At 39.9% G+C, this 27,838-nt stretch overlaps 1 protein-coding gene across 2 annotated transcripts in view; it reads right to left on the bottom strand.

Moving 5' to 3' along the window:
• The window catches only part of myo1c (myosin IC), a 93,619-nt gene that overhangs the window by 39,688 nt on the left and 26,093 nt on the right, over nt 1-27,838 (bottom strand). Inside the window, exons 1-3 of one of the 2 annotated variants that reach the window (XM_002942143.5) lie at nt 18,565-18,876; nt 12,218-12,373; nt 4,337-4,452 (exon numbers count right to left, since the gene is read on the bottom strand). In XM_002942143.5, the coding sequence (XP_002942189.2) occupies nt 4,337-4,452; nt 12,218-12,373; nt 18,565-18,582 (290 nt within the window). In that variant the 5' untranslated portion in view covers nt 18,583-18,876. Of the gene's footprint in view, nt 1-4,336; nt 4,453-12,217; nt 12,374-18,564; nt 18,877-27,838 lie in introns of those variants that run through there. The other variant, XM_004911641.4, reaches the window with a different exon arrangement.

Genomic DNA, 27,838 nt, shown 5'->3' with positions numbered 1-27,838 from the left:
TCCTGGTTTCCTTCTGCTAATCCTACCAAGAAATCAGAAGCATCACCTAATGCATCAATCCAAAATCTTTTCAACCATGCAATAACGGACACAAAGAAATTGAAGAGCTGGTACAGAGGTTCAAAAACAAATATTATCCTATATGCCAGGCCAATTAAAAATGTGGCTTATTAGACCATAGGCCACCTGCAAATTCTTAAATGTAGCAGTGATCTGTTAGTTCCACAAATGGCAACAACTAGCAGGTCTAGACTAAAGGACTCATGGTATTTCAGGGCCATGACTCATTGGTCACTGGTGCAAGCTCAAAAGGAAGAACCTGGCAGACAAGATTTTTGGTCCAGACAAACTGCAACCTGATGGGATCACAGGAATGTCTATCAATACTCCCTTACCATGAGCTGCATTAAAAAAAAAAAAAATTTAGATAAGGCTAAAATCTTCCATAACAGCCTATGCAGACATGACCACAAGGAATTGGTGCTAGATACATGGCCCAGTCAAAGCCGAAGACTGTAGAAGGAGTACTGGTTGGTTGCTATGGGTTTCGGCCCAGGTGCAAATATGCCCAAGGTTTATAAATGAGCCCCAATTTGTCTTCAAAATATTATGAATAAACAAATTTATTCTACAACACACCATTCTCAGGGGTGAGGAAGGCAACAAACCCTTCTGAAGCCTCTCCAATTTGTCACAAAGGGGGAAAAATTGCTTCCTGACACCAAGATGGCAAATCGGACCAGTCCCTGGATCAACTTGTACTATGTACTATCTTCCATAACCCTAAATGTCCTCACATGCTAAAAAGCCATCCAACCTCTTCTTGAAGCTATCCAAAATATCAACAAGTATGACCGATTCAGGGAGAGAATTCCACAACTTCACAGCTCGCTCAGTAAAAAACAAACAGTTTTAGCATATTAAACGGAACCTCCTTTCTTCAAACCAGAATGGGTGCCCTTGTCTCTGCTGGAAGGACCCACTGGTAAATACCTCTTCTCCAGTTTAAACAATCCTAACTTGGCTAGACTTTCCCCCATAACAGAGACTTTCCTTTTACCAGCTTAGTTGGCCTTCTCTGGACCCTCTCTAACTCAATAATTTCCCATTTGAACACTGGAGACCAAAACTGCATGGCATATACTAGATGGGGCCTTACCAGGGCCTCAGTAGAAGAATAACCCCACCTTCCACAAATCTATGCCACTTTTAAGTACAGCTCAAAACCTTGTTTGCCCTTGCAGTTGCTGTTTGCTACAGCCAAGTCTATTATCTACAAGGCTCCAAGGTCCTTCTCCATTACAAATTTGCCAAGTGCAGTCCCATTAAGGGTATAAGTGGCTGCATATGTTTACATCCCAGGTACATGGGATGTAGGCACCTTACATTTATCTGCCACTTAGCCACTCAGACTATCAAGATTCTGCTGCAAGGATGCCACATCCTTAATGGAATTAACTGGGCTACAGAGTTTATGGTCATCTGCAAACACGGATACATTACTTACCATACTATGCCCTAAGTAATTATTGAACAAGTTAAATAAAAGTGGGCCTAATAGAGAATTAAGGGACCCCACTAAGAACCTTAAGGTGGCCATACACGGGCCGATTGTAGCTACTGATATCGGTCCACTGGACCGATTCGGCAGCTTATCGGCCGGTGTAGGGCCAGCAACAACTGGCCTACCCGACCGATATCTGGCCTGAAATTGGCCAGATATCGATCGGGCAGGTTAAAAGATTGCCGGATCGGGGGCCACATTGGCTCGTTGATTAATTAGCCTAAATTCCCCCAATATCGCCCACCCATAGGTGGAGATATTGGGAGAAGATCCGCTTGCTTGGCGACCTCGCCAGGCGAGCGGATCGTTACGTGTATGGCCACCTTTACACCAAGCAGAGAATGTACCATTAACAACCACCCTATGTACCAGAGCCTTAGCCTTTTCCTTTGCCTTTCCTACCCACGTGCAAACGACTTCACTAAGACCAACAGACCTTAATTTACAATGCAGTCATTTGTGGGGCACTGTAATAAATGCTTTGGCAAAATACAATAGATCTACTGCACCCCCACTGTCCAGCTTCTTACTAACCTCATCATAAAAAGCAATCAAATTTGTCTGACATGACCTGTCCTTCATAAAGCCATGCTGATTACTGCTCATGTCATTCTCCAGAACAGAATTCTAAATATAATTGCTTAAAGGAAAAGGAAAGGTAAAAACTAAGTAAGCTTAAATACAGCCATAATGCAATCACAGAAATGCTGCACTGACTTCTCTGACAAAAGAAACAGTATTTGTTGTCTTTTTTGTTTGCCTGTGTCAGAGACAGGCAGCTCTCTCCTCTCCGGCTCCCCCTCCCTCAAGAATGCTAGAAACTCCCTCCCCCCCCACCTTAGGAATGTGGACCTGAGCCAATCAGCAGGAAGCTTCCTCACAGTCTTACAAACTGAGCAAGTACACGGGTCTTGGTGCAGGAGTGAGGCATTATGGGAACTTTCTTTACAGAGCTCAGTGTTTTGTTTTTTTTCCTATGAGGCTTCTGATCATCTACAGGAGAAATATGGGGAGACTTAGGGCACTATTGAGAGAACTGAAGGTATGCCTGCAGCTTGAGATTAACTCTTTATTAGCCTTTCCTTCTCCTTTAACAAGCGTTTAAATAACTTGTCCACCACAGATGTCAAACTTACTGGCCTATAATTGCCAGGCAGAGCTCGCAATCCCTTTTTAAATATAGAAATTACATCATCTTTCCTACAAATTATAGGTACCATACAAGATGAAAGATAGTCTGAGAATATTAGAAACAGAGGCCTTGCTAAAACTGAACTAAGCTCTCTCAGTACCCAAGGGCATATTTCATCTGGGCCTGGTGCCTTGTTCACATTAACGGAGTAAACCTTTAAATACCACGTCTTGCATTAACCACTGACTAAACTGAGCTGAGCCAAAAGTGCAGCTATTGGAGCTATCGAGTGGGTCTTGGCACTCTGGCTTCTCTATTGTATACTCTGAAAAAAAAGAAATTGTTTAGCACATTTGTCTTTTCTGTATTCGTTATAATACAGTCATAATTCAGTGGAGCCACACTCATGACCTGCATCATTGCCGCAATGTGCTCATCAATTTTTCTTTTGGTCTTCCAGATGTGCTTGCTGTTTTACAACACTTGTAATAGTGTTTATGTTCATTAAATACAGCTTCCATCACCTATAAATTGTACTTCTTAAATGCTTTCTCCCCCCCCACCACCCCCCCACATAGGGTGATTCTTAACATTTCTACATTTATTTCTTAAGGGAATAAATAGAGAACAGTAATAATATAATAACATTTTTGACCCCTAAACCAGTCATTGTGTTTTTGCTAGAAAAAATGTAGTCTTGCTAAATAGGCTTACTATTTCCAAAATTTTCTCACATGTTTAATTTTAAAGGGTTGTCTTTTGCTTTTTCAAGACTGTGAGAACAACCTTGATGCAGTGATATGAACTGACACAATATATTTATGTTTCCAATTAACAGACTGTTATGACTTGGGAATAATGGGAGTTCATCACTGAAGTGTTTTCTCACATGGTTTTTGCTTTCCACCAGTGTGTACTTCATTATGTGCAACTGTTGCTATGGCAACTGCCACTGACATTTTGTCTTTTTTGGTGTGGAGGTATTTATATTTGTTTTAGATCTCACCTTGTTACCTTGATAAAGGTCTTTTTGTAGATTGAAACATCAGTACAAATTTGTTAGCAAGACGGTCCTACATCAGGGGCAGTTTCACTTTTTTTTTTTCTTCTATCCTTAAAATTACTCTAAATAACTCCCAATATAACATACGGTAACCCAAGTCTCTGCAAACAGTCTGATCTGGTTTCTGAATTAAATTCTTCAGCTTCCTTCCCCTACTATAGGATAGTCAAAGAGGAGAGTCGTCTCAAAATGCCTGACAGTGCACAGAGAAGCAGGAGTGATAGAATACTAGCTGCTTTTTTTTATACTTGTTCATGACTGCATGACACACTGAAAATACACTCATAAAAGTGACAAAGTGTATGTACCCAAATCACAATATCTGTTGAAAACCTCATACCATTATTCCATTTTCAATATGACCTATAAATTGTTCTGAGCTTATGCTCAGGCTGCTGAACTACTAGTGCTGCAAACTGTTACATTCTATTGCATAGCAATCATATGACTCTCATACAGACACTTCTGGTGTTTTGTATTAGACCACTATTAGACTATGGCAAAACAAACAGATCCAAATGTGTCAGAAACCTGACCAAAGGAATAATATCAAAATGACAAGTGACAGTTTACTTACATGTGAGGAGATACTTCATAGAAGCTGACACCTCTGTATCTTTCCATGTGCTGCTTGCTGTAGATCTCCAGCTCTTTATATGGGTTGACAGAGACCAAAACAGACCCAATATATGTCTGAAGAGAGAGGGACAGGATGAATTTATTAGCTAGTAATAATGGCAATTTACTAGTAGGTCAAGTAAGTTTGGGTTTACTGAACTCAAAACAAAATCTTCTCAAAACAGATGTTAGTAAGGGGAATAAAATAAAAAGAAAACACACAACAGTGGTGGTACAGGCCGATACATTATTACACCTAAATCACTATAAACACAAAGACATTACATTTGATACAACTTTACATAAGATCACTAATTAAACCAATAGCAACAATCTCTTGCTAAAATTAAATGGAATTAAATTTGTTTGTACAACTTTTCCTTAGTGTGCTTAGGCAACTGCTATTATCTTTAACTCAACTACAGTGACCAATTTTAATGCCCAATCGGTTGCTATGTAGTAGTTATGTGTGGGTAGACAAAGATTTCACGCAGGCTTGAGTCTGTAAATACTGGCATTTGGAGGGAGAATCAGGGCATAGTAAGCCCACAGATGGGGCAGCCAGAAGGATGGTAATGTTAGGTCTGAACACACCCATGACCTGTGAAAAAAATGTGCAGATGCTGAGCCCCACAGGTTTCAGCTGGCCAGCAAATAACTACTATGCATTGCTTCACTAAAGCCAACATTATAACAACGGTAATGAGCGCAGTCGATTCGGGGACCGCATCAACGAGCCGATGTGGTCCCCGATCCGACTGAATTTTTTAAACCTGCTCGATCGATATTTGGCCGATTTCAGGCCATATGTCAGTCGGGTAGGCCCGTCGTGCTGCCCCTACACGGGCATTAAGCTGCCGAATCGGTCTAAGGGACAGATACTGGCCCGTGTCTGGCCACCTTTAAATAGCCAACACATAGCAAGTGCTCTACTCAGAGCTCCACAGAGGGGGGGGAACCTTTTCCTGAAATGGCCCTCAATGGGGATGTCTCTCCTAAAACATGCTATGTTACCACCTAAATTGGGTCTCCTCAGACGTATCTGACAGCAGTGAAGTCTTCCTTGCATTACATGGGTAGGGTGGTTGACACTAGTCCAATCAGCAGCTTCAGGGCAATGTAACAAAAGTATTAAACCAAATCTAAAATAACTATGAAGACATAAAGCTCTAAGAGCTACTCTGACACTCTTCAGAAGAAAGGACTAGTAAGCGGAGAAAGACAAGACCCAGGGCCTGGGATTTTAAAGGACTCGTCAAGAGAGTGAAGGGATTGACCCAAAGTGCCTGTGGTCTCCTGGAATCCTTTCTATATAGAGTGAAACAAGAGGAGATTGAATATCAGTGTGAAAATGCAAATCAAACCTGGTGTTTAAAGTTCTTTAAAAATATTCAGAACATTATGATAATATAGCATGACCAACGTTACATGTAGGTCAGCTGAGCAGTACACACCCTAGGCAGAGCGGAGGGTGTTTATGAACAAATTCTAAACCAAGTACAAAAAAAAAAAAAAAAATCAAATTTTTTCCATTTGTGGTATAGCAGTGTGTAGCTGTGTCCTGGGCAAGAGTTCCACTAGGAACAATAGCAATCTCTATTCCATGCTGAGTTTGCACTCCTAACAATTTCCTCCCATCTAATTCCCTGGCTGACAACACTCTCCGAGCACTAAGAAAACACAAGTGTATTCAATAATCCCCTCACTTGCCAAAATTCAGCACAGAATCAGTGCGTTTAAAAACATTTTTGCAAATGTTAAATGCACAAACTTTAAAACATAGAATAAAGAAAATAGTAATAGTGGAATGTTTCGACACCTCAATAAAGTCAGTACAGGTATGGAATACATTATCCAGAAAACCTTTCTGGATAAGGGCATTTTCATAATTTGGAAAACCATACCTAAAGGGGTGGTTCACCTTTAGGTTAACTTTTATTTCGTCATTTTTTTTTTATAGTTATAGAACTGTTTGCCTATCTCTTCAGACTCTCTTCAGCTTTCAAATGAGGGTCACTGACACTGGCAGCCAAATAACTGTTGCTCTGTAAGGCTAAATTTTTATTTTTACTTTTTATTACTTATTTGCCTATTTAGGACATCCTCTATTCATACCGTGTCTCCTTTTCTAAATCACTGCCTGGTTGCAAAGTTAAACTGGGCCCTAGCAACCAAACAAATTCCAAAACTGGGGAGCTGCTGAAAAAAAAGCTAAATAGTTCAAAAACTGCAAATAAAAATGAAGACCAATTGCAAACTGTCTCAAAATAGCATTTTCTATATCATACTAAAAGTTAATTTAAAGGAAAACAACCCATTTCAGCCTACTAAAACATTTAAACAAATAAACCCTGTAAGATTGTATTGTCAACAATATGGATTAATGCAGCTTGGTTATCATCAAGTACAAGTTACTGTTTTATTAAAGAGACAAAGGAAATTTCAAAAATTGGTATTGTAGGAGTTGGCCTTTTCATAACTTGGAGCTTTTTTGGTTATTGGGTTTCCAGATCCAAAACCTGTATTTTGTTATGCCCCCTTTAGCATACCTCCCAATTGATTTTCAAGGGACAGTCCCCACAGTCCCGATTCTTACTGAAAAAGTTCCTAATTTCTCTTTGATCTCCTGCACTAAATGCTAAAAAAGATACAATGTTTCCCAAACTTAGATAAGTAGGCTTTTGGCAGAGAGCCCAGAAAACTAAGCAAGCGAAACCTGCACTTGCAGCTTAAAGGTCAATTTCACCTTCTTTAGAAAAACTGTAACAACAAATAAAAACAAGACCCCAAAACCCCCAGAAATGTGTTCTACCTTTTATTAACCTGCCAAATTTTGCAAAAATGGGAGTGGTATTTAGTTGGTGTGGTAAAACAAAAAAAATTCACCGTGCTGCAAGCGCCATTTCTTTCCCCTCCTCTTTACACTTTTCAAATGTTGGGAGGTATGCTTTTAGTACAGATAATACAAAAGTATTTCCAAGCTTTTAAGTCCTTTCATTTTTGGATTTTTCCCCACTCTTCCTTGCAGATCACTTCTAATTTCAAGATATTCTTGGCTGCCTTACGTGTTTTTTTTATTTTTTTTTATTGCGTTTATACATATATCAAACAAAAATAAAAGGACATAAACAATGCTATACAATTGGTTAGGGCTGGGCGATATACCATTTAATACCGAATACCGGCTTTTTTTTTTTTTTTAAAACTATATTCATTTTTCAGATACCGCAATACCGGGGTGTCAGGGTACTCACCCGTGCGGCCTGGTCTTGCGCGCCTCCTTGCGTGCGCGCGCGTCCCGTTGTCCGCGCGCGTCCAGGTGCGCGTGCGTCAAAGCGCAAGCATCCGTGACATGCTGATGGCGCCGGTTCTGCGCATGCGTGGGGTGTATTTAAAGCTATCAAACGCCTCCTCCTGTGCTATGTGGTCTGCGGCCTTGCCTGGGAAACTAAGCCTGCCTGATTTACCTTACGACTTTCTGTTGCCGATCCTTCGCTTGCCTGACTCTGATTTTCAGTACTGCAGTAATTATTCTCTAATTTATTAGGAAATGGGGTTAACACCGAATCATGCATGGAAAAAAAAATACCGTCAAATACCGCGACACCGATATAATTTTGAAAAATACCGTGATATAAATTTTTGGTCATACCGCCCAGCTCTACAATTGGTTGCAGTAAGTCCGTGACAGTATTGCGATATGGTGTTATTACCGGTACACAGTTTGTTAAGGTGATCTGTTGTTGATGGCAAGTGCATTTGTCAAAAAGGTGCACCAATATAGCTAGTATTAGTCTATGGTAGAGGTTACAGGCTCGAGGGCTCTGTGTTACACCATCACTCCATACTCTCTCAAATTTGTCTACTGCTCCATGTGTTTCATATTTAAGTTTTATAAGTGGGAGGGCGCTGTCTACTAACTGCCTCCAGAAAGTCAGGGAAGGTAAGTTATTTCCCGAACAGTGCATAATCAGTCTTTTTTTGCATAGAACATAAGAGTGCGGAGTCTAATTCTGGCTGCATTGGTAGGTAGTATGTCATCAATGACCCCTAGTAGGCAGGCCACAGGGTCTACTATTTGGGGGGTACCCAATTCCTGAGTCCCCATTATATCCTTCCAGAATCTGTTTATAGGGGGACATGACCAGATCATACGTATAAAGTTGGCACCTGGGGTACTGCATCAGGGGCAGAGATCATCATGTCTTTTGCCTATTCTTAACAGCTTTAGGGGGGTTATACAGACTTAGTGAAGAAATTTATATTGTATAAGCCTGTCTTTTATTAAGATAATCGTAGGCTGTGTCTACAGCTTCCTCCCATTGTTCCTCTTATAAGTCTGGAATGGCTTGCGTCCAGAGATGGTATGCACGGGTGAAGGGTGCTGGGAGGCTCTCTATTATAATTTTAATTAGGGTGGATAGGAATCTCCGATAGAGACAGTAACCTTTGTAAGAGAAAGTGTGTGAAACTGGGCCTGGAAAGCATGGTGCAGTTGGAGATATCTGTATAGTTGGACCTGCTGGTCAGGTACCCTCTCTTGTAGGGGTTGGAAAGTTGGGAATTGGCTGCCTTACATGTAATGGGACTGTGAGGGACATTCCAGAAACATTAAACTTACTCTTCAAGTTGCTCAAGGTAGTGCTGGGCGGTATACCGGTATATACCGAACACCGTTTTTTTTTTTAAAAAAATGATAAATTTTTTTAACTTACCGGCATACCGGTGTGGGCGCCTCCTGGCAATTTTTCTTACTATTTCCGGGTTGTGCGCGCTGACGTCACGCGTGCAACCCGGAAATAGTAAGAAAAATTGCCAGGAGGCTCTGTGAGCTGTCGGGGGTGCCTGCGGCTGCCTGGCCAGTAAGTTATATTTATGTGAAGGGGATGGGGGGGGTGTTTGGGGTGGTCACCTAATCATGCATGGGGATGCCGATATAATAAAAAAAATACCGTGATATAAATTTTTGGTCATACCGCCCAGCACTAGCTCAAGGTGGCTATGACTTTCACACTAGCATCCAATCCATTTGTCCCTTTAAAGGAGAAGGAATTGCTCGCTGCTACCCCGGGGGCTGGTGCTGTTCTCTCTTAACAGGGGAACCAGTCCAGGGTAAAAGGTAAGTGATTTAAGTCACTTGGGGGTGCCTAAAATTTTGGCACCCCCAAGTGACTTAGGCTTTCCTTCTCCTTTAAATGTGCAACGCTTCCCGTGCCACTGGCTACCACACAACCCCAAAGCATAATAGATCCATCACATATTTAATAGTTGGAAAGGTGATTGTTTTAAAATAAATGCTGCCCCTTTTCTTCTCCAAACAAATCTTTGGTTCTCCTGGCAAGAGTGGAGCCACAAGCACCATTCAGCAGGGCCTCTGCCTTTCTGGACACCATGCATATAAGTAGTTTTCTTGGTCTCCTAGTTCTTGATTAGACTTCTGCAGTTTCCCTTTACTGCCATTCCTTGATGACAATACAGGGTGTGGAAATTGTAAGCTGAAAACGTTTTTCAGTGTTTTTAAGGACTTCCCTCATTTTGTAGGCATTGGTTAAGCTTTATTTTCAGATCTTTACTCAGTTGCTAAGAAAAGTATATGGCTGTTGAGTGATGCCCACTCAGCTCTGCAATTGTCAACAGGTGACAAATTCTAAAGGCTATTACAGCCTAATGAGGTAATTAGGGTCAGGGACCTTGTAAAAGCAGTTTTTGACAGGACAAGTCCAATGATGCTCAAACTTTTGCACATGCTGCAAATATTTTCTTTGTTCCAAATGGTAGTTCACAGTTACATTTTATATAACAACCATTTGCAAATATATTATTTTTTTTAGCACTGCGATTTCTCCACGCGTGACTTTGTCCTAACTCTGACAAGCTTTGGCCCTTTATTGTGTAAACTAATCCAGTTCAACTTTTGATGATTGTGGGGCAATTATTTTGCTTGCCTGAATTATAGTAAAATGATATCATACAAGGTAGTGTATGGAATCTTCATATTTTCCTCAGAAAGATGGAAAACCATGAGTCATAACTACCAGGCAGACCCTGTCATGTTTAAATACTCCCCACTTAAAAAAACAAAGAGCTTCCTTTGAGCACAAAACAGACTGTTACACAGGCAAGGGCATATTTATTTTGTGGTCCCAGCATTCAGATCAGCATCATCTACAGGTAAAGTGAATCTTTTGTAGTTTTTGAACTACATTTGCTAGTATTTCAGCCCCACCCATTGAGCCGTTTCACAATAAAAGGAAACAAGGAAATAAGAAAATGTAAAGTTTGCATAAACTAAACAATTAGTTCTATGCATAATACATTCAGAATCATGTCACACATGGCAATACACCACTGGCATATCTACAGCAAGGGAGAAAACTCACTCCTAAATGACCAAGTGAATTTCAGCTCAGAAATGAAAAAAATATGCATTTTTGCACCCAAACTTTCCCCACCTAGACACTAACAGCCTGTTGCCATGCCCGTCAATGCATGTTTTGGAGTGGAAGGAAGCAGATTGTGGTTTTCTTTCCATGTCTTAAAAGAAAAGTAACGCTAAAAAATTTTAACTAAAAAATCTATTCTACCCTCCCCCAATAATTGCCCTATCCTGAAAACTATTTGTTATTTATAATGCTTTAGAAGAAAATACCTGTAAAAAACTTGGCTTCCGGTCATTTCAACAAAGGCGATATGGCGACGCAGGGAAAGTTTAAGGGGATATGGCCATGCAGGAGAGGAGTATCGGTGACGTTTAACTATGCAGCGATCGACTGATCGAGTCTAGCCTTCCTTCTGTATAGGAAGGAGTCAGGCTAGACTCGATCGATCACCGCATAGTTAAACTTCACCCGATACTTTCTCCTGCATGGCCATATCCCCTGAAACTTTCCCTGCGTCGCCATATTGCCTTTGTTGAAATGACCGGAAGCCAAGTTTTTTACAGGTATTTTCTTCTAAAGCATTATAAATAACAAATAGTTTTCAGGATAGGGCAATTATTGGGGGAGGGTAGAATAGATTTTTTAGTTAAAAATTTTTAGCATTACTTTTCCTTTAAGGTGGACATATACACCAAGATCCGCTTGTTTGGTGAGGTCACCAAGCAAGTGGATCTTCTTCCGATATGCCCACCTATGGGTGGGCGATATCGGGCTTATTCGTTCGAATTAAGACGGCAGGGTCTAGGTGTCGTCGGTTCGGGGACCACATCAACAAGCCGAAGTGGCCCAATACAAGCCAATTTCAGGCCAAATATCGGTCGGGGAGACTACTGAATCAGTCTTAGGGCTCTGGCACACGGGGGAGATTAGTCGCCCGCGATTAACTCCCTGTTCGCGGGCGACTAATCTCCCCGAGTTGCCTACCCCTGCCATCCCGCCGGCGACTTACATGTGAAGACTCATAGAAGCTTCTAGTAGAAGCTACTTGTTGTGGCTACTAAAATAGACAATGCTGATCATTTACTGATAATTGTCTCCTGCAATTATCAGTATTGTCTATGGCAGGGTATTTTCTGGAGTTTAGTAGCTGTGAAAAAGTAGCTGCTACTAGTATTAGATTAATCTCCCCGTGTGCCATTGCCCTTAGAGGCAAAAAAGGTCCCAGTTTCTGGTGAAACACTTAGGGGCTACAGTATGTTCTTTTCTATCTCAGTTTGTGAAGAATATCTTAGAAAGCCAAAGCAATATATATGCAATGAATAAATATACCACAATGCTTAGTATAATGAATTACAAAGACAACATAACACAGTGAGTTGGATCAGCCCTCTGTAATTAGATTAATATTACTTCATATGACAATACTGACCAGGCAAAATTTCAGTAAAAGCATGACTCACATAAATTAGGTTCTCCTTAAATCTTTTCCTTAGGTTTTCTATGAATGCTGCTTCACTTGTGTAGTTTTCCAGTAGAACAAAATCCTGGACACCGACCCTATCCCGGGCCGTTAAGGCACTTTCCATGGTGACACGGATCCCGTCGATTGCTGGAGCCTGAATGGGAAACAACAGAATAACACATAAGTAACAATAACCTGACTTGTGACCAGTTCTAAGTAAACAGAGCCACTAGACATTCAGACACATTAGAAATAAATTGTAAATAAAAACAAAAAAAAATTCAAACAGGTTCTGTCTCCCGTCATTAATCTGTGCATATAAAGTTACAGGATCTATTATCCAGAATACTTGGTACCCAGGGTTTTCCAGATAAGGAATCTTTCTTTAATTTTGGACTGATTTTGCAGCTTATCTGCCTATGTATGGGCACACCCGACAGGCCTACCCGCCTAAAATTGGCCAGATCCGGATCAGGCAGGATTGATTTTTTTGTTGGATTGGGGGCCACATCGGATCGTTGATGCAGTCCAAGGTCTGACGGTGCTTATGCCCGCCCAATAGGATTGTTTTGCCACCAATTTTGATTCAAGCAGCTTAATTAGGGTCAGTTACAAGGTAGTGTTTATTATGGAGAGATGGCAGAAAATAGCTTTCCTGTAATTCGGAGCTTTCTGGATAATGGATACCCATACCAGAAATCATATTTCCAATTTACATCTTTCAACTTGAAAACATTTCTGCTCTTTCACAAGCAAACAAAAAACACAGTAATTACTGGCGTGCAATTAGTGGCTTTACAAAGTATGATTTGGTTTTCCACAGCGAAGCATAAATAGCATGACCGCGCACACTAGGCTAGCAATTCTACAGTACCTAATTATTACATTGCATAATCATTTCACCTGTGTATAACAGCAGTCTTAAATAACTGTTGAATCAACATAGAACAACAATCTTTTACTGTTTCCATGAACAGTATTCCTACTTCAAAAGGAGGACGTTAATGAGTGTAAAAATGCAGGAGGCTTTTGACTGCAGAGGGTTCTGCATAGGGAATTTACACTGATTCCGATTGCTGCAGGAGGTGTTCATTTAAAGCACAGATAAAAGGACAATAAAAGTTAGGGTGACCAGATCATTTAATTCAGGGACACTAAACAAATCCAGCTAGCAGGGCTGAACTGACTGCCATTATTTTAAATGCAATCACTGCCTGCCCTGCAACATGTATTTATTAGACATGCCCCATAATTTTCAAGTGATCTGGTCACCCTAATAAAAGGGAAAATCACTGCGGGGAGGGGGGTCCAATTTATTACACACCCCTCTGTGATCTTAGATTTCCTTTAAACACCTCTTTGTCTCAAATTTTTTTTTCTGTTGCAGATGGTTGAACAAGCATTTTTAAATTGCAACCTACCTACTAAAACACAGCAGAACGGTTTCACATTCAAATGGAAAGAAAAAGTCACGCTAAAAACAGATTGCATAAGAAAAAATACCAGCCCTTATCAATAGTCTGATTAGGCAAGACATTACACACATTTTGCACTTTGCCAGAGAGAACAGAACTGCCAACAACTGCAAGAATTGCTTGTGCCTTTCATACATTCTACATTGTCAGTATTTGCAAACATCACATGGTATTTAAGGAAAAGGGTATTTGGAAACTAAAACAGCCTTGCATAGAAAGTGAAAGGCAGGCAGCTAATCAATAGTCAATAATGACAGCAGGTTCTAATAACATATGTATGCCTCTACACATATACATACCCAAAACATTACTTTAACATATTCTTAATTATCGTATGAATCAGGTCATGTTTTCACATTACATTTCAGTAATGTACCATGTAAGCATGGTATCTACAACAAGAAAAACCCCGGGCCCCTAGCACTGTGCATAGCAATGCCATTATTGTATTGTTTTGTGGTCAATTACTGAGATTACTATTTAAACCTCCCTAACATTTAAATTACCCTGTCCTGCTATTTGCTTATGCCAAAAGTTTAGCCTCTGATCCCAACTGAATACACTGCATTCTCATAATGCCTCTGCAGAAATATCAAGGGACTGACCTACTTTTGGGCTTATAAAAGTTTTTCGACAAAGAGACCTGATAAGTCCCTTAATCAGCTATCTGCTTTATTTGCAAAAGTGCACACTAAATCTCTGGATGGGGTTCAGCTGTATTACAAACATCATGCGTACCCTATCCAGAACAGATTTTCTCATATGATATGACAAATTGCTTCATAGAATAATAAATAACAATAACCTGTGGCTGTGGCTCACAATAATAACCCCACTTTTCAAGGTATAATATGGTAAAATTACCAGGAAACTAACAAATCCTGATGAAATTTAGTATCAAAACCCTTCCTTCATTGTGTAGTCTTATACTGTAAAAAAAAACAAAAAACCCAAAGCTCAAAAAAAATATATGAGACAGCTCAAATGTCAAACATTCAAAATGTAGGTATGGTGCAAAACAAGCTCTGAGAAACATTCTGAAACCTGAATGCATTACAAATAGCCCATTAGGTTACCTCTGGCTCTATTGTAACTATCACTTGGATCTTAGGAACACACTGAGTATTTTCCATTGGTTTCTCTTCATCAGATTCAGATGGAGCATCCATATCTTCGTGCTGGGACAGATGGTAGTCCTTTGGTATCAAGGATGCTCGTTTCTCCTGCACCAGTGCCCAAAACCCTTTGGCATCCATGCTCTAAATAACAACTTTGCCTTTATTGCACTATGTAAACTGACAAGATGTAAAGAGCTGCACTTAAGCATGGTAGTTAAGTGCTCCCAAGGTATTATGACAACCAACCACAAAGCATTTCACCTTCTCCAGGGACAAAACCTTTTCATTAGGAAAGGCTTGCTCTAGGCCATGCCACCATAAATACATGTTAAGGAGAAGAGCCTGATTTAGAGCTGCTACATGAACAAGACAGGTCACCTTACAGAATCAAGTGAAGGCAACCATAACTTGCTATTTCCTTTTTATCTCTCAAAGAATTTTATTTCTGCAAGAAAAATCTTTCTTTCCTGTTAAAGTGACTGGTAGCAAACAAATAGCTATGTAAATACATAACTGACCCCCCAAATAAACACCCATAGGACACAAGCAGTGAATAAGCAGTGCTTACATGTATAATCAACCAGTGATTGCCACTAACTTCTATACATAGCTATTTGAGGCAAAATGGTTCTCATTGAGTAAAATGAAATAAAACCCAATTCTATCATTTTCAGCGGGTTTTGGATCTTTGTACCATAAGTCTACAAAAAAAATAATTTCAATTTTAAATAAACCTAATATTATTGCTTTGTCTTCAATAAGGATTAATTATACCTTAGCTAGAATCAAGAACAAGGTATTTCCATTAGAACACACTACAGAACAATTGGGCTCCAATCCGAATGTGCTGTTAACACAAAATAATTTTACAAAACCATTAGGGAACATTGTGTTATAAGTTTGCCTTAGAACTGTTCCAGTTTTGTCTTGCTAAATATGGCTCAGCGTCTGGGTCAACTCAGCCACACCCTGTCTTAAAAACATGACAGAAAAGATGAGAAAAAAATTAGAGAAATCTAACAATAAGAGACTAATACTGCAACTGTAGAATGGAAAATATGCAATGACTGCACAAACTTGATAGACCTAAACATTTAAAGGACAAGAAACCCAGCTAAATTTAATCCTTGGCAAATAGTCCACCTTAAGCCCCTCAGTAGATGCTATATTCATTTCACACTAAAACCATTAATCTAACTGCAGCCATTCTTAGAAGTTTGTTTTTTCTGTGTAAAAAAAAAAAAAAAAAAAAAAAAACTTGCACTGTAAAGTTGCTTTTGCCAACATCATCCTACACACCACCATCTTTCATTCTGTGCATGTATGCAGGACCTTCAGAAGCCCTGTATATTTTGTGCGCATGCAATATGGTCTTGCTTCAGGAATGCCAGCAATGCCTGCTATGTGCTTGTGCTAATTAAAATGGGTCCTAACACATGGCTAATTGTCTTGCTTAGGGTTCCCATGTCCATTACAGATATGCTCATGGGGGCATCATCCTCTAAGGTACTGATCCCCAACCAGTGGCTTGTGAGCAACATGCTTCTCACAAACCCCTTAGATGTTGTTCAAAACAGGTGTCCATTTTTGAATTTCTGACTTGGCGGTAAGTTTTGGAGGCATAAAGATTATGTGTACTGCCAAATAGAGCCCCCTGTAGGCTGCCAGTCCACACTGGGCTACCATATAGCCAATCAGAGCCTTTATCAGTCATCAGTTTATCATGTTCGCATTGTTCCTCATAATTTTTTATATTTAGATGTTGCTAACAGATATAAAAAATGGTTGGGGACCCATGCTGTAAGCAGAGCACTAAAAGCAGTCTTAATACACTAAGCAAGTACCAGCACATGAGAACTTTTAACAAATATGTGAAATACATTATTCAAATTGGATAAACTGGTCAGGGTCCCTTAAATTAGGGTTCTATGCAATCAAACTTTAAGTGTGACCCCAACTGAGGAAGGATCATACCAAACACAGTGATCGAATGGGATGGCCCACTGGCCACAGGGTGTAAAAGCATTCTACCCATAGTCTCCATTAAATTGCGAAGAGGAACAGAGACAGAGGCAGCGCCTGCTTTGCACTGCCTAAAATCTGAAGTGCAGGTATAATCATATGTACAGAATACAGGGTGCAAAATTTTAAGAGCAGCCCTATGTATCCAGCATCAAGTTATAGGGTTCACTATAAGATTATCAGATTTTCTGTTCAACTTTTAATGAAAGCTGTTAAGTAAACTCACTATTTAAAATAAAAACTAGGGATGCACCAAATTCACTTTTTTGGGATTTGACTGGAAACCTGAACCCTGCACAAAAGATTTGGTTGAATCACAAACCAAAGGGACTAGAGACAACCACCACACCGCACGCGGTAAAGAAATTTCAACTCCCATCTTCATATGACCAAAAGTGACATGATATTAAGGATCTGGATTCGGTTTGGCCAAACTACAAGGCAATCCCAATAGATTGTATTTACTGCAACTGCCATTAGAATCAGAGAGATTAAAAGGGTAGTTCACCTTTAAACTGAGTTTAAGTATATTACAGAATGTTCATAAGTAACTCTTGAAATGCACATTTTTTATAGTTTTAGAGTTATTTGCTTTTCTATTCTGCCTTTCCATCCTGCAAATGGGGGATCAAAAATGTTTGCGCTGTGAAGCTATCATTTATTATTACTTATTTTTCTGTTTAGACATTTGCCAATTCATCTTTCAATCCCTTATTCATACAACTGCCTGGTTTCTAGGGTACATTAGATCTTAGCAACGAGATAAGTTGAAATTCCAATCTGGATCAAAAAGCTAAATCATTTGAAACCTACAAAAAAAAAAAAAAAAAAAATGAACACCAAATGCAAACTATCTCATAATAACACATCAAATAAAAAGTTAATTTAAATGTAAACTATTACTTTAGTTTCTCCTTCCTTCAAGTACCCACATGTGCAGCTATATGATCTGTTTTCTCAGTATGTCAATAAGTAATTAACTTGTGAAAATGAATGTCTAATAATAGAAATCCTAGCATTTTTTTTTTGTGCTGTGGCAGTGCAATACAGGTTATTACATCATTCCGCCGTACAATTTCTCAAAATGATCCACCTGGGGTTCAAGTATATGCAGTTCAAATTGTAATAGCCAAAGGTACAGTATTTAACGCCAGGGATATCAAAAACACACAAATTAATATAGAATTATTTTTAAAAAATGATCTACTGATAACTCATTTTACAAAAATACACACTAGACAACATACACTAAGGGGCAGATTTATCAAAAAGTGAGTTTAGAGCTTAACACATAAAATCTCACCCAGGTTCTATTCATTCCTATAGGATTTTTAGAAGCGTATTTATCAATGGGTGAAAATTAAAGTTCACCATTTGATAAATATGCCTCTAAAAATCCCATGGTAATGAAAAGAACCTGGTTGAGATGTTATGTATTACCCTCTAAACTCACTTTTTGATAAATCTGCCCCTAAGCTTATAACATTCTCTGGACACTTTTTGCCAGCGCTAGAGTAAGAACATATTTATCAGGAAATGCCTAACTAACCCAACCCCTTTATGGAGTCTTAAAAAATATTCAGCTGCTGCTACTACATTAATCTAGCACTTATGAAAAAAGAAAAACTGTTAAAAGAAAAGAATCATTAACACTCTGACTGAACTATGAGCCACTTGCCATACACAATTCACCTCCACATGCAGGATTTAGAACAATAATATAAGCTCACCGCTGCTCTGTACTTCATCGTCACTTTCAAATTACGCAGAAGTCCTGAAGTAAACAAAAACTTCTATACTCAGGTGAACGTTACATCAGATCTTGAAGCCCACATTAGAAACTGGTAAGAAACGCAACCTGAAGTCAAACGGCCCAGTAAATATCCAGTGTATAATTAACCATCCTCAGTATAGGACTGTTTTCTGGTGCGATTTTGCAGAGATCTCCTACTGAAACTGTAGCATCATTTCAGATGAAAACAGTCTCAGGAAATATGTAGGACATTACATAAAATAATCCTTTTTTTCCAGGTTAGGAAAACCGAGACACTCCAGCGTGAGTTAAGGCGTCACTGGCAGAGAAAGACAGGAATGAAAAGAAGAAGGAATGAAGGGAAAAAGGGGCTGGGAATCTTGGGCTGGAGCCCAAACCTAATAAAAACAACACACAAAGCATGGAAACGAGGCTTGTAATTGGTGGGCCTCTCACTCCTACAGTTTCTGCACCCTGATGCAGATTTTTCCAAGTGCTTTTATTTGCCGGAGCCCAAGCTCACTTTAGAGATCATTACACAGGTAAGAAAGTCAGACGGAGAGATTCCAGTGAAAGGGAGAGCCTCTGCTTTATGAACCGTGTGTTTAAAACATTCACACTTAGGGCCGTGGCAGACGGGGAGATTAGTCGCCGCGACAAATCTCCCTTGTCGCGGGCAACTAATCTCCCCGATATGCCCTCCCACCGGCTTGAATGTAAATCGCCGGTGGGAAGGCATTTGTGGCGCCGCGGTTTTTAATTCTCATTGAAATGCATCAACTGTAGGATATAGGTGCATGAACAAAAACCACAATCTGACTTTATCTGATCAGACTTACAGTACAGCAGTGGGCATCACATTTTGTAGAATCCCACAAAATCTTGTGATGTTGCAGGACATCGCATGACAAGATTATGTAGTCCAATAAAATCTTACTCCCAAAATCTGAACAAAACCTCCAGTGTAGTTCAGCCATAAGGCTACAAGGTTATTGTTATTTTTATAAGTTAACTTGTTATTCAGGCCAACTTTTATTTATTTCAGTGTCTCATTCAAGCCATTGCCTAGTTGCTAGGCTCAATTGCATCATAGCAACTAGAAAGTTGCTGAAATTTCAACCTGGACAGCTGCTGAACAGAAAAATTCAAAAGCCTTGCAAGCATATGGATTGTATATGCGCTAGAAGAATTAAGTCTTAAACAACTGGACTTTTCTGAGTTTATCTTGAATCCATTTCACCACTCGTCCGAGTGGCTTCTTCAGTTCAAATGACTGGTAGGGAATTTCCCGGTATTTAAACTCTTGATGGTAGTACAGTCACAGACATTGGTGAAACGTTTTCAAGAAAAACTCAGAAAAGTCCAGTTGTTTTAGACTTAATTCTTCTAGATACTGTATATCATGACCTAGATCAGCGTTTTTCAACCACTGTTCCGCGGCACACTAGTGTGCCGCGAGATGTTGCCTGGTGTGCCGTAGGCAGGGCCACAATTTTTACTTTAAAAAAAAAATCCGGGCCCTGTCATTGGTTGCGCCCCGTGTGTACGGGTGACGTCAGTACGCACGGGGCGCAACGTTATAAAAGGGCCTGTGTGCGGTCGCGTGTAGGCAGAAGTGCAGAGGCGGCACGCGTGAGGGGAAGATGCTGCTGAAGCCGCCGAAGAGTAAAATGCTGCTGGGCACCAATGTATTAGGGGGGGGCCACGGGGCACACTGACTTATGGGGGCACTGCTGCTGGGCACCAATGTACTAGGGGGGCTGGCTCTTGGCACCAATGTACTGGGGGGCACTGCTGCTGGGCACCAATGTACTAGGGGGGCACTGCTCTTGGCACCAATGTACTAGGGGGGCACTGCTGCTGGGCACCAATGTACTAGGGGGGCACTGCTCTTGGCACCAGTGTACTAGGGGGGCACTGCTGCTGGGCACCAATGTACTAGGGGGGCACTGCTCTTGGCACCAATGTACTAGGGGGGCACTGCTGCTGGGCACCAATGTACTAGGGGGGCACTGCTCTTGGCACCAGTGTACTAGGGGGGCACTGCTGCTGGGCACCAGTGTAATAGGGGGGCACTGCTGCTGGGCACAGAGTTAAATTTTTTTTAACATTTTCTAATGGTGGTGTGCCTCGTGATTTTTTTCATGAAACAAGTGTGCCTTTGCCCAAAAAAGGTTGAAAAACACTGACCTAGATGAATGAGAATCTTCATAGACATAAAAAAAAAAGGGAATACCGTCAGATGAATGCCTCAGATGCCGCTCCCCAAAGGCCAACTTAATACATAACCTATGGTCATTCCCTAAAATACAAATCTTTTGGAAAGAAATAGCCTCATACTGGACACAGGTGACGGAAAAATCCTTTCAAATAAAATTAGAATGGGCACTGTTCAGCACAACTACATCTTACACGCACCTAACTAAACCCGAAAAATTATTGGCGGGGAGACTGTCGGCAGCAGCCTGGAAGACTATACTACATCAATGGCTAACTCCAGACACTCCATCCATAACACTAGCAAAACAAAAACGACATCATCTCTTTTACATGGATTGGTTGGAGGCAACAACCTGAAAAGAACAAAACACAGAAAAAATTTTCAATACATGGCTCACATATATATCCTCCCTACCCCAACCAATCAGACACCTTATAGTTTACATATTCAAACAATCCACATGGTATGACATGGAAACACTTAAGGAACATCCACTCCTAACTGAAGCATCCCAGTATCTCCAAAACCTACAAAATCAAAAAGCTGATAAACAGAATCACAGACCCCCCCAGGAGCCAACAAATAAATAAAATGTTGGCAACTTACCAACAATGAAAATCAACCCTCACAAGGCCTAGGAAAAATAGGTATGAGCTGAAAGTTCAAGTTTTGTTATAAATGTTAAATTTATATGTCTCATCCTTCAATACTCCATTACTTGCAAGATACAAACATAAGACAAAATGTTACTACAAATGTTGTAATGGATAGGTTTGATAATAAAAACAAAGTTTTAAAAAAAAAAAAAAAAAAAAAAAGGAATACTGTCACCTCAAGAATAACTTGCACTAGAGCTGGGCGGTATGACCAAAAATTTATATCACGGTATTTTTCAAAATTATATCGGTGTCACGGTATTTGACGGTATTTTTTTTTTCCATGCATGATTAGGGGTTAACCCCATTTCCTAATAAATTAGAGAATAATTACTGCAGTATTGAAAATCAGAGTCAGGCAAGCAAAGGATCGGCAACAGAAAGTCGTAAGGTAAATCAGGCAGGCTTAGTTTCCCAGGCAAGGCCACATACAACATAGCACAGGAGGAGGCGTTTGATAACTTTAAATATCCCCCACACATGCGCAGAACCGGCGCCGTCAGCGCGTCATGGACGTGCACGCTTTGACATGTACGTGCGCTTTGACGCACGCGCATCTGGACGCGCGTGCACAACGACCCGCGGACAACGGGATGCGCGTGTGCACGCAAGGAGGCGCGCGAGACCGGGCCGCACGGGTGAGTACCCTGACACCCCGGTATTGCGGTATCTGAAAAATGAATATAGTTTTCAAAAAAAACACCGGTATTCGGTATTAAACGGTATATCGCCCAGCCCTAACTTGCACCCCACCTCTGGTTTAAAAAGTCTGTTTATTTTAAACAGATGGGTTACTCAATCAATTTGTTTTGGAAGGGTTAGGTCACTTTCACCCCAACCCGGTATGACTGTAGGGAGATATATCTGAACTGTAGATGCCTGCTGGAGTGGCATATTGAAAGAAAAGACTTAAGGTGGCCATACACTAAGATCCGCTTGTTTGGCAAGGTCGCCAAGCAAAGGGATCTTCTCCCAATATGCCCACCTACAGGTGGGTGATAATGGGCTAATTCATTCGAATTAATGGGGCAGGCATAGGCACCTTCGGATCAGAAGCACAACAACAACAAAAATAATAAGCCCTATATAGTTTTACAACAACAGTGATGCAATAGGAGGGCTGGAGCACCAATCTGTTCTGTCTGAATTGATGAAAACAACAGGATTTTGTTTAATGAGATCATTCTTTATATGCATCTTCTGTTATTTTCATATGGTAACAAATACATTGAGGGAGGCTAAGTAAAAAAAAAAAAAAAAAAAAAGGATGTCAAACTTGATCAACTGCAAATCCCAGCATCCTCATTTGAAATATAGGGCCAGATTATGATTGCTCGGGTTTATAATCTGAAAAGATGACAAAGATTTAAAAAACCCTGCAATAGTTAGCAAACGTATGTGGGGTATCCTTTATCATTTTTGAGCCTTTGGGCTCCAGTAATTATAAACAGTCCTCTTAGTATTAAGCCCGTTTGATACGTGAAGTCTAAGCATCGGTAAACTATTTCTGTGGCTAATGTTCAGCAAATTATACTGGGTTATAACTCTGTAAAATTACTCCAAGATTTTGCCCTAATGATTACCAAGAGTGGGATTCTGGTGCTTGAAACAGCACCCTTGCCACACTGGTCTTACACATTCTAAATAAGTCTAAGAAGCAATTCACAGGAGCACTCAAAATGTAACACTTGCCCTCTTTCTTACTCTTGCGTTGATAGGGGAACTTAAATGAAAATTTGCACATACTCAGCATGGAATTTCACTTTTGGTCTAATTGACTGGCTCCTACGTGGGAACACATTTTGCATAATCTGCACTTTTTACCCACTTTCCCTTATAACATATTTGTGAGACTAACCTTGAGCAGATGTCATTCAAAAGTTTAAGGGCTCTGGCACACGGGGAGATTAGTCGCCCGTGGCAAAACTCCCTGTTCGCGGGCGACTAATCTCCCCGAGTTGCCTTCCCCCTGCCATCCCACCGGCGAACATGTAAGTCGCCGGCGGGATGGCAGGCGCGGCGGGGCGATTTCGGGAAATCGCCGAAAAAGACTCACGAGTCTTACATGTTTGCCGGTGGGATGGCAGGGGGAAGGCAACTCGGGGAGATTAGTCGCCCGCGAACAGGGAGTTTTGCCGCGGGTGACTAATCTCCCCGTGTGCCAGAGCCCTAAAGCAACAAGTTGTTCTTGCCCAAAATCAAGTGTAGGCAACCTAAAGATTTTGCATATGTCACATAATGGCATATTTGCTCATGAAAGCAGCACAGCAATATAACTGTCTCCAGGGCAGAGACTATAATAAGAACTAAGTATGTGCTTCCTGTGAAGATAATTATTGAAGACATATTATAAACATTATGTGTTTTCCTTCAGCTGTGCACCTTCCCCACAACCACTTTTTGGTTTAGCAATAAAGGTACAAATACATGCATGTCCACCCCTTTATATCAATAACCATGGTTCACCAGCTGTTGCTGAACTCAGCATCCTGAAAAAGAATTAACATTTAGCGGCTGGAGAGCCACAGGTGGAAGGCCTGCTTTATAATTCTTGTTCCTTATATATCTTATGTAATATATCCATTCAAAGAATTAACAAATATATAAAACGGACTAGCCTTTGTGAATTATACAACAGAGCCATTCTTTCCTATGCCGTCACCATTAATGCTAACGTTGTACGCTGTGCCTTTATTCTCATGAATATATTAATAGAGAGTCAGCTACATGAACTCAGCTACTCTGCATGTCTCTCATCTGACTGGAAGTGGTTACTTTCTCCTCTTCTCTGTGCCTACCCTGTAAGGCACCTCCGCTTCCTTTTAAGGGTAAAATATGTTTCCACTGGAAAATGTGCGTGCATAGGACTATAACTACAGCAAAGGAAAGGGGAGTGGAGACCTCTGCTCCCAGTAAGAAATACACATTTAAAAAAAAAAAAAAGTTTAAAATTACAGCATCTGTAATTTAAAAAATCTCATGACTGCGTCAGTGAAGATAAAACAGCACACAAGGCTAATTCAGTGACCACATTATTTTTAGGTAGTTGACAAAGCAGTGCCACATTTCACCCCACCCCAGTAGCCTGCAATGGCGGTTGTCTAAAAACATTCTTGCAAGTGCTTGTCAGGCGGGCTGTATTGAAATGCTGAGTGCCAAGTTTCCAAGCAATTGCCATAACAAGCTATGGGGAGCACTATTGGCCAATTTGGCACTGCCTCCAGAGATACTAAAAAAACGGTACTTATTTTTCTACATTAAACATATTCTTCATCCAGTCTGCTGTCAGGGCTGTAACAGATAAGTGTAAAGCAGTGGTTTTCAAACATTTTTAGTTCAAGCCAACTTGAAGGTCGACCTTTAGCCAGGGCCCCTTAGCATAAAGGAGAAGAGATAAGTTTTTTCAAAAATTTACCAATATTTTCCTATATGAGTGACTGGAATGACTTTTTGAACAAGCATAATACCCAAGGCTATTGGGATCTATAGTTAGTTTAGAATAGGTGTATATAGTTTATATATTTAAGTTCATAGATAGATCTGTATATGTAGCATTTGATTGCCAAACCTCTTCAGAATTCTTTGAGGTCGGGCATGATGCAGAGAAATTGGCAAATTACTAATGTGTTGCTGCTATTCAAGAAGGGATCAAGTTCTTAGCCTGAAAACTATAGGTTTGTTAGTCTGACATCAACAGTATGAAAGCTTTTGGAAGGGGTAATAAGAAATTAGATACTTAATACAATCAGCATGGTTTTATCGATAATATAATATCTTGCCAGACTAATCTAATTGCCTTCTATGAGGAGATAAGCAGGAATCTAGACTCTGGGATGGCAGTAGGTGCAATCTACTTAGATTTTGCAAAAGCATTTGAAACAGTACCACACATAAGGTTATTGAATAAATTAAGGATTATTATTATTTATAAAGCGCCAACATATTCCGCAGCGCTGTACAATAAGTGGGTTTCATACATTGGACATACAGAGTAACATATAAAGAAATCAATAACCGATACAAGAGGTGAAGAGAGCATTGCATTGGAACATGATATTTGTACTTAAAGAACTGGCTGGGGGATAGATTACAAAAAGTGATGGTACATGGAGCATTTTCTAATTGGACCAGTGTTGTCTTTAAAATGTTGTACTGTTCTTTCATAATATACAGAAAAGAATGTGAGGGTTGGTTAAATATCGATAGATTCAGCCCTCTTCTGTGTTCCTCTTGTACCCCAAATCTCATACCCCAATACATTGGTCTTCCCTTCATCCCCCTTTCAGCACCATCCATTTTAAATATTTCAAAACACATACATAGGATTCGCTGATAAAGAATATGTCACACCAAACAGCTCATTTATGCTGTTGGTTCTTTGCACAATGGCACAGGAATGCATTTTCTGGGGTTGTGTGTGGTGCTTTTTCGTTTGGAAAAATACAAAGACAGAAAACCATGAATAATTTCAGAAGAAAGGCTAACTATCTTATGACTGTTTTGAGGTGATCATCACATTATGAGATAATTATTGCCATCATGTGCCATATCTAAAGTAATACTCACAAATTAAAGCTTAAATTATTTGGACATATCACCATGCTGCATCCCATGATAAGGAAAGGGAATAACACAAATATGTATGTATGTATAACTTTATTTATAAAGCGCCACAAGGGTATGCAGCGCTGTACAATCTTACAAAATTACACACAGGGAGGACAAGCGATATAATAAATTATATATATATATATATATATATATATATATATATATATATATATATATATATATATATATATATATATATATATATATATATACACACACACATATACATATACATACACACATATTCCAATTGACAATGCGCACTCCTCATCCTTTATAATTCATTTATTGTTGCATTAAAAACATCAATGTTTCGGTCCAGGTCTAGGACCTTTATCAAGAGGTTTAACATCTTGATAAAGGTCCTAGGACCTGGACCGAAACATTGATGTTTCTTGATATATATATTCCAAGTAAAATCGGCACTCACCGCTCCAGAGGCACTCGCCGGGTGCTGACCAAAAAATAGACAGCAGGTTTGTAGAAAGCACTCACGTCGAAACGCGTTGATGCGATGATTAAATAAATAAGAAATCTTTTTACTTTACATTCTGATGCCGTGAGTGCTTTCTACAAACCTGCTATATATATATTATTACACACACAGGGAATAAGTGCCATGTGGTATGAGACGCAGTAGGAAGGAGGTCCCTACCCCGTAGAGTTTACAATCTAAGTGGCTAGATTATTTTAAAATATTGCTTCCCTTTGTTGCTTTCAGTTACAATTTTAGAGCTAACCAAGGGCAATATAAACTGGAGTGTAGCTGTGGCATTCTAAGGGTTACAGCAGTTCTGGCTTCTTGGTTAACACGGTTTAGTTCCTGCTCCTATACTGAAGGAAACAGGATTTCCTCCCTCTTCCATGAACAATTCCAGGGGATGGTATCTAATCTTGAGTCATTGCTTAGTTAAGTCAGGAATAAGTGGTTTGCAACCTGGTTCTGGACTAAAAGCCAAAGAGAAGAAATTAAACTATAGAATAAGAAGTCACTTGAGCCACTATAAGGCTGAACAACTTTCATGCACAATAATTACTCAGGAAGTCTTGATCATGCTGTTTACTTTCCTTTCAAGCTCAGCCTGAAAGGCCACCAATATATGGCCATTATCTTAATTATTATCATATTATGCTTTAAATTCACATACTTTCCAAGAAGCAGAACAAATGATTTGCCAGGGGATTTAATGTACAGAGACTCGGTTCCTCAATCACCAAGGTTGAAAAGTAACATAACAAATGGCAGCTGGCAACATGCCAACATGCTCTTAAACCGAGTATTATTAGCTCTACAGCTTTAACATTAATGTGCAACTTGTCAATTATAGAGGTAATAATTACATTTTCCACTCTTAAGTGTAGAATCTTAAACAGGTTTAATTAGCTTAATGAATTCAAATAACCCAGTGTAATATGTATGCACGTGTAGGCAATGTATCAAAACATATACACTTTATTTAAAGGGTCAATAACAAAACATTAGCTCATATGGTCCATTTGCAAAAAGTCTTCTATTATTTCAATCACTTATCTAAGCTCATGCACAGTGTTGCAGATTAATAACAGTCGACACACGGACAAACAAACACTATATAATAAGGACTCGGTTTTAAACCTTGGGGTGAGTACATACCAGTTTTGCACACTGTTCAGGAGCAATGTTGGCCCATTCTCCCAGGCAGATTTGCTCCAGGTTATTCAGGTGACGCATGGCAACCTCAAATTTCCCAGTATATCGAGTTTAGGATTTGTTATTCGGTAAA

The sequence above is a fragment of the Xenopus tropicalis genome, chromosome 2, assembly GCF_000004195.4.
Source record: "Xenopus tropicalis strain Nigerian chromosome 2, UCB_Xtro_10.0, whole genome shotgun sequence".
Lineage (NCBI taxonomy): Eukaryota > Metazoa > Chordata > Amphibia > Anura > Pipidae > Xenopus > Xenopus tropicalis.
Note: the sequence above shows the minus strand (reverse complement) of the source record. Positions and strands in the feature narration are given on the sequence as shown.